Raw genomic sequence first — 7,483 nt, 5'->3', positions numbered from 1 at the left:
CAAACCATAGCCATCGTAACCGCAAGGCCCTTGCGAACTTTTCGGTATTGAGCACTCCAAGACCATTGTACTCCTTTGGTCTGCAAACCGCATTCCAGTTGACCTTACATTTGGCTCCCATGGTCTTTTCCGCACCCGACCAAAGGAAAGCCCTCTCAATCTTGTTGAGGTTATCCAGCGTGCTAGGGGGCACGATGAGAGGTGTGATCGAGAACACCGCTTGGGAGGCAATGACCGACTTGACAAGGGTCGTTCGCCCAATAGGAGTGATGTTTTGACCTTCGCAAGTGACGAGTTTTCCGGCCGCCTTGTTGACAAGGTATTGGAAGTCCACTGCCTTCAACTACCACACCGAAAGCGGAAGTCCCAAGTATTTCATCGGAAAGGAGGCTTGGGTCGCCGGCATACTTGTGAGGATGTGCTCAAGATCAAGATGATTGCAACGAATTGGTACGACCGAGCTTTTTTGGAAGTTGGTGCATAGGCCCGTCACGTCATCGAAGCCCCGTAAGATAGCAGCAAGATTGTCAATGTCCCTCTTGATTGGCGCCACGAAGACCGCCGCATCATCCGCATATAGGGAGGTTCTCATGATGGCACCCCGACCACGAAGCTTGTGAAGAAGCCCTTTCTGTGTGGCTAGGTCCAGAATCTTATACAAGGGATCCGCCAGGACAAAAAGGAGGGGGGAAAGGGGGTCCCCCTGTCGGAATTCGCTCCCGTGCAAGATCGGAGGGCCGGGCATGCCGTTTAATAGGATTCTTGACGAAGATGAGGATAGAAGCGCTGCAATCCAAGCCCTAAATTTAGGGGGGAACCCCAAATGTTGCATAAGCTCGAGAATGTATCCCCACTTGACCGAGTCGAAGGCCTTTTTTATATCCAGCTTGAAGAGGAGGGCGAGAGATTTTCTCTTATGCAGACGCCAGGAAAGATTCCGGACGAACATGAAATTGTCATGGATGCTTCGCCTCTTGATGAAGGCACCTTGAGCGTTGGAGACAAGGTCATCCATGTGGGGAGCAAGATGAAGCGAGAGAACTTTGGCAATAATTTTGGTGACGGCGTGGATAAGGCTAATAGGTCTATAATCAGAGATGCCTTCTGCCCCATCCTTTTTTGGCAGGAGGATCACATTGGCGGAGTTGACCCTCTACAGGTTGGAGGTGTGTAGGGAGTCGAAGCGCTGAACAGCCCTCATGACAGTGTGCTTGATAATTCCCCAACACTTCTTGAAAAAAATCCCCGTGAAGCTATCTGGACCGGGCGCCTTATCTTCGGGCATTTCTTTAATGGCAGCCCAAACCTCCTCCTCAGAGATGGTGTCGTCGAGACGTTGCAAATCATGAGGCTCAACATGAAGCTCCTCCCAATTGAAATCTCTGTTGCTCGTGCTTCCCCTCCCCATCACCTCAGAGAAGTGGTCATGAACGAGCTTCTCTTTCTCTGTGTGCTCGGTCACCCAACCATTAGCATGCTTGATCCAATGAATGTGATTCTTGCGCCTACGGTGTTAATGCGGCGGTGGAAGAATCTGGTGTTGACGTCGCCCTCTCTCAAGTTGGCGATCCTGGCACATTGGCGCTTCCTCGTCCGCTCAAGCACCGCCAGACTAATTACCCTTCGCTTGATCCTGGAGCGAAGGTCGCGCTCCTCCGGGGAGAGAGATCTTTCCTCTTGAGCAATATCCAACCGAAGGATGATGAGGAGTGCAGCATGAAGTTGAACCTTGGCACTGGAGAAAAACTTCTTGCTCCATTCGGACAGTCGCAGCACGGTTGTTTTGAGCTTATTGTGTAGAATGAGAAACGGCTCAGTGTGGCTCACACGCTCATCCCATGCCTTTTGAACCACCTCCATGAAACCAGGCAAAGAAACCCAGAAGTTCTCGAATTTGAAAGACCGTGGTCTTCTCGGCCCCTTGTCATCGGCAAGCAAAAGGGGACAGTGGTCGGACAGGGAAGACGACAAAGCATGCAACACATGTGTGTTGAAAGTCATGTCCCAGTCCGCGTTGCAAAAAAAAAGGAGTCCAGCTTGCATAAAGTTGGGTTGTCCCGCTCGTTGCCCCAAGTAAAGCGCCTATTTTGAAGGTGGATTTCCTTCAGCTCACATGGTTGCAGAGTTGCACTGAACCGGTTGATCCTACTTCGATTCACATTTCTCTTATTTTTGTCACGTGCACGGTAGATTTGGTTGAAGTCTCCAATGGCCAGCCAAGCAACACCCGCCGTTGGCTTGTGGGAGACCAGCTCGGCAAAGAAAGAATCCTTGCTGCCAGAGTTAGAGGGGCCGTAGACGGATGTTAACTTGAAACAGGCGTCGTTTGCACGGATTCGAACGTTGCTAGAGAGGCAAAAGGCCGAAGTTGTGATGTCAGTGATCTCAAGAAGATTGTCATCCCACAGCAAGAGAATCCCTCCTCTAGTTCCCATCGCCGGTCGTTGCGCAAAGTTTTTGAGCATGTTACCACCCAGGAAGGAAGCGATAAATATATCTACATTATCGAGCTTCATCTCTTGCAAACACAGGATTTGGCACGAAGAGGCAGCAATCGTGGCACTAACTGTTGCTCTTCTCTCAGGGCAATTTAAGCCCCTCACGTTTCAGCTTAGAGTGTTGATGGAAGGCATTATCATGGATCACATGGAACATCTCATTGACTTGTCCAGGAGAAGATTACGAGTGCATGGTCAAAGGGAAGAAACCCCATCAGGGAGTGACTACACTTGAGAGGAACAAAAAGATAGCATAAATACGTACTACAGGTACGACCCACATACATTGCCCAGCCAGAGCAAGCTCCCTCGAACCTCATACTAAGCAGAAAAACTAACATCAGAACTAAAGGTGCCCCAACAAACAGACTAGGTTATTAAGCCACCGGCGGCCGTGAACCCAGGCTGACTTGGCTCGTAGCACCATCCTGGGCCTGCTCCATGGCTCCCTCTCCGCCATGGTCGATCAGAGCATCTTCAACTTCGTTGACAGCCGCGTCGTCCAGGTGGAAGAACCCTCTCATTGCCAGAATCACTTCAAGGGCAAGTTGATCCTTGAACTTGGAAGTGAACTCCTCCAGGATTGCCTCTGTCACGTCTTCTCCATTCTTGGTGATTCTCATCGTCCTGCAAACCAACTTCTCCGCAACTTTGGCCGCCGTAGATGCACCAGGGGCTCCAGTACGCTTGATCTTCTGCAAGGTGAGGCCGCCTTTGGAAGAGATCCTGACTCCAGCCAGAGTCTTACGGCGAGCCACTGGAGGCCTGGGAGGGGGCGACTCAGGTGGGGCAAGGATACCCATCTGCCGATCCATAAAAAGTGGCGCCATGGCATCAGGGGAGCCATCAGTGACACGAGCACAAGCAGGTGATGGAGTGCGGCGTAGCGGTACGACACAGGTAAGCGGCGGTGTGGGCGAAGAGTTGAAGCCAGGGGGCCTGGAGGGTGACACCAGAGGCTGAACAAGCATCGTAGGAGAGCAGAGCTCGCGCACTGCCGGCTTGGCAGCCCCCCTGTCAGCGGGGATGATCTGGCCTCAGCACGCTTGGAGGTTGGGCTCGGCGGTAGCACAGTTGTGGGAGACAGCGGGGGCGACGCCGGAGGAGTTCTCTCTTCGAGGGAGCGCCGCCTGGAGGCACGGGGCGATGCCTGGCGTGTTGGGCTGCGCCCACGAGCAGCAGCAGGCACGGACTCCTGGGCGTCTAGCATCTCAAGAGCGTGGACCGACGCCTCGCTGCCTGAGCCCGAGCCACGCCGGACGATAGATGCAGCAGGGAGCACCGGAGGGAAGGCCACAACAGCGGTGAGGGAGCTGACGTGCCTGCGTCCGCCGGACATGTCCCTGGTGCGGTCATGGCCCTCCTAGCATTGGCGCTCACACGGGTTGCGGGAGAGTGAGCGTCGGACCCTGGCGCCCCAGCCCTCACGTTGGCGTCCACCATCCTGACCACGCCTCCCGTCGCGGTCGCCTTCATCATCTCGTCTGTCCGCACGGCGCTCAGTGCACCCCTGAGCCAGGCGGCAATCCCTTGGGATGAAGGTGCCATCGACGACCTTCCTGTACCAGGTGAAATCATTCACTTCCGGAGGAGCGGGTTGTCGTCATCGTCCCTGGCCTTGGAGTGATCTTCGTGGAGGTCGAGGTGGATGATGACGCGATGGCGGAGGCCACGCCACCCATGGCGGCGGCGACCACGGGCAGGGAGCGTCAACCACTTCACTTTGGGGATGGCATTGGGGTTCAACGTCCATGCCCAGAGTGCCAGGTCCCTGGTGTCCTCCTTGCGGAGCGACCGCTGCTCGATGTAGTCGAGGGAGCACCCACGTCCGATGAGGAAGGTGGCGATGTAGTTGTTCCAGCCGTGCAGCGGGACGCCTTCCAAGCAGAGGCGAACGTGGTGGAGCTGGTCCTCGTTGTCTGCGTGTGCCTCGAGTCTCCACCCCGCACGTAGATGCGGTGGTCGGCGCCCCGAAGATGGCCGCGGGACACGGCGTCGGCGCAGTGGTGTTGGTGCATGAATCAAACAAGGAACTGCTCGGGGTAGTGCTTGACCACCTCGACGTCGGCGGGCCTTGCGCCCAGCTCCGTGGCGAGCTCAGCAGCCACCTGCTGGCAGGAGACATCCAAGCGCGCCCCATCAAGCCAGGCAACAACACAGTTGGAGGAGAGGATGGCCGCTTCAGCCTACATCTCAGGCGTTGCCGGGACAACGACGAAATCTTCCTCTGGCCTTAGCGACGCGTCGCTAAGGCATGGCACGGCGTGAGCACGACGAGGCATGGTGGCGGGGTTGGCGTGGAGCTGCAGTAGAGGGGGCGGGCAAGGGGCCTCCCAACGACGTCCCCGGCGAAGCGGCGCCTCGCGAACAGCAACTGCAGGAGCAGGGCAAGGGAGCAGAGGTGGGGGACAGGGAGGCTGTCGAGTGAGCTCAAAGGCTTCCAGGGGTTTCGATAGCCCCGCGACGTGTGCCCGTTTTGAAGGCAGCGGGAGCAGCGGATTGGATCTCTGCACAGCGCGGTGCGGTGACCTCGGTATAGGCAGTGGCAGCAGCGGCCTAGGAGCCAGCAGGGGATGGGCGCCGGCTTGAATGAGGGGGCGGCCAAAACCGGGCGGCGCGGGCCTTTAGATGACACGACGAGCTGCCAGCCGCTGGTCACCTCAGCATCGCACCCCGCGCCCGTCGACCTCGCCACTGGCATTGAAGGCGCGGCAGAGGCAGGGAGGGAGGAGGCCAGCTGCCCCGCATCCCCGCAGTAAGAGCAGCACCCACCAGATCTTGAATGCCCAAGTCAGCTGCAGAAGGAGTGGCGCGCCCCGAATCCGCCAGGGCCTGGCACGAAGACGTTGCGAGCAGCAGAGAGCCGGGGACGAGCGCGCCGGTGGATGGCGGACCGCCACGGGCCGCCGGCAGCGAAGCTGGATCTGAGGTAGCAGGAGGCGGCGAGCACAGGGGCAACGCCAGCCGGGCGGGGACGACCGCAGGGCCGCCAGCAGGAGGCAGCGACAGGGGCATGAACCACGAGGCAAAGCCCAGGTCCGAGCAGGGAGGGTTGGCCGGCGCCGCCGGCGCGGGCACGACGAGTGGGGAGTGCATGGGCGGACACATGACCTCGTGTTTTGGTTTGGATAAGCTACGCAAGAGATGAGTGGCGTCTCGCCGTGGTTTGCTCCTATCACGCGGGCGGCACCCAGCCAGAGCAGAACGGCCAGCAACTTGCAGCACGGGAGAAAATTCCCCTATTCCGACGAGATTTCGGCAAAAATCGTAAGCACATGATGAATGATGTGAACCTGAACAGAATGTTTTTCTGCTTCCTCGTCGTGATATTTTTACTGTATTTATGTTTTTTTATTTTGTATTTACGTTTTTCGGATCCGTGGTAGTGTAATATTTTACTGTTGACGCCAAGGACGGCGTAGCGGTTGGGATTCCTCCCACTCCAACTCTTTTCTTTTTTTGAGAATTCCAACTCTTCAACTTGAGCAAGATGATGATGTTTGGAGAACAGTGAGCGCACACAACTGGCCTAACTTAATATGTTCTCTTTACTGGCCAGAAATGAGTTGCCGGGCACACCAATACTTATCACCTGTTGGATTGGCGCCGTGTCTGTCCGTTGGTTCTTGTCTCTCTATCAAATACGGTGCCTTGTTTTTTTTCTTCACAAACCAAAAATATCAAGTCCTCAATACCGACAAATTTGCACGTGCTTTGCGCCTTCGCTGGCTTTGGTATGAATGGACGGAGCCCCACAAGATGTGGGTGGGTTTTGGCAATCTTTGCACGGAGGATGACCGCCAGTTTTGCTACGCCTCTACCACCATCACTGTGGGTGACGGCGCTACAACACCGTTTTGGGACGCCCCCTGGTTTCTTGGTCGCAAGCCCAAGGATATTGCGCCGCTAATCTACGAGGCATCAAGACGGAAGAATTGGTCGGTGCGTGAGGCTCTTAGAGGGAATGCGTGGATCTTCAAAATCTGCCACAACACCAACATCTCCGGCAACCACATTCGGGATTTTTTTCACTCTTTGGATGCTTGTGCACAACTTCCACCTTGATGAACAAGCCGAAGATGAAATTGTTTGGAAACACGTGAATGACGGAATCTACATGGCGGCTACCGCATACAAGGCTCAGTTCCTTGGCTTGACCCTCTCTCCCATGGACCGCATGGTCTGAAAGGTTTGGGCTCCTCCCAAGGTTAAATTCTTTTCCTGGTTGGCATTGCAGGATAGGATTTGGACCGTCGATTGCTTGGAGAGACGTGGGTGGCCAAATTGCGTCCTCTACCCTCTTTACAAGAGGGAGCAGGAAACGGGTGCTCACATTTTCTTCAAGTGCCGCTACACGATTAGGCTTTGGAGAGCCACCATCGTGAAGATTGGCTTACATCACATGGATACATCAACGTGGCACCTCCACAAAACCGTCAAAGAGTGGTGGGACAAGAGAACCGACTGTACCAATCCTAATTGGCATGCTATGGCCTCCCTCACCATGCTTGTCTCTTGGACAATTTGGAACCAAAGAAATGCTAGAGTGTTCCGTGACAAGTGCCTGCCACCGCCTATTATCCTTACCACCATCCTGGACGAGGCCAAGCTTTGGGTAACTGCGGGCGCTAAAAGACTAGGGAATTTGTTGTTGCGCGAGTAATTGTCATGCCGCTTCTGTGGGTGTGTTGTAACACTCTAAACTATATTCTCTACTTATTTAATGAATGAGGCAAATTTTTTACCTCCGTTTTAAAAAAAAATCAGTTAAATCGAACAGACTATTGAAAAAAAAAGTCTCATACTAATCATTATTACTCTCTCCATCCCATAATATAAAAGAAACACGCTTTTATATTATGGGACTGAGGAAGTAACAATTCTCTGCTCAAGCGTTGAATATATGACGAGTTGGTACTTGGTACTGCTACCACAACAACAAACTCGTCAAATTTCATCAAACAGGCACTGGCGAACCAAAGAGG

General features: G+C 54.6%; 1 protein-coding gene and 1 pseudogene across 1 annotated transcript; both read right to left on the bottom strand.

The window, feature by feature from the left end:
* Positions 1–1,458: 1,458 nt before the first annotated feature.
* On the bottom strand, positions 1,459–2,001 carry LOC147966477 (uncharacterized). The gene has a single exon (XM_087530840.1). It carries the CDS (start codon positions 1,999–2,001, stop codon positions 1,459–1,461), a length of 543 nt encoding a protein of 180 aa, XP_087386966.1.
* An 874-nt stretch (positions 2,002–2,875) lies between these two features.
* LOC125516983 (uncharacterized) lies at positions 2,876–4,780 on the bottom strand (annotated as a pseudogene).
* Positions 4,781–7,483: the final 2,703 nt, after the last annotated feature.

Source organism: Triticum urartu, chromosome 6A (assembly GCF_056163025.1).
Source record: "Triticum urartu cultivar PI428250 chromosome 6A, HENAU_Tu73, whole genome shotgun sequence".
Lineage (NCBI taxonomy): Eukaryota > Viridiplantae > Streptophyta > Magnoliopsida > Poales > Poaceae > Triticum > Triticum urartu.
Note: the sequence above shows the minus strand (reverse complement) of the source record. Positions and strands in the feature narration are given on the sequence as shown.

Bases quoted from the DNA above. Each gene is read 5' to 3' on its own strand.
- LOC147966477 (XM_087530840.1), bottom strand. From the start codon at position 2,001: ATGACTTTCAACACACATGTGTTGCATGCTTTGTCGTCTTCCCTGTCC.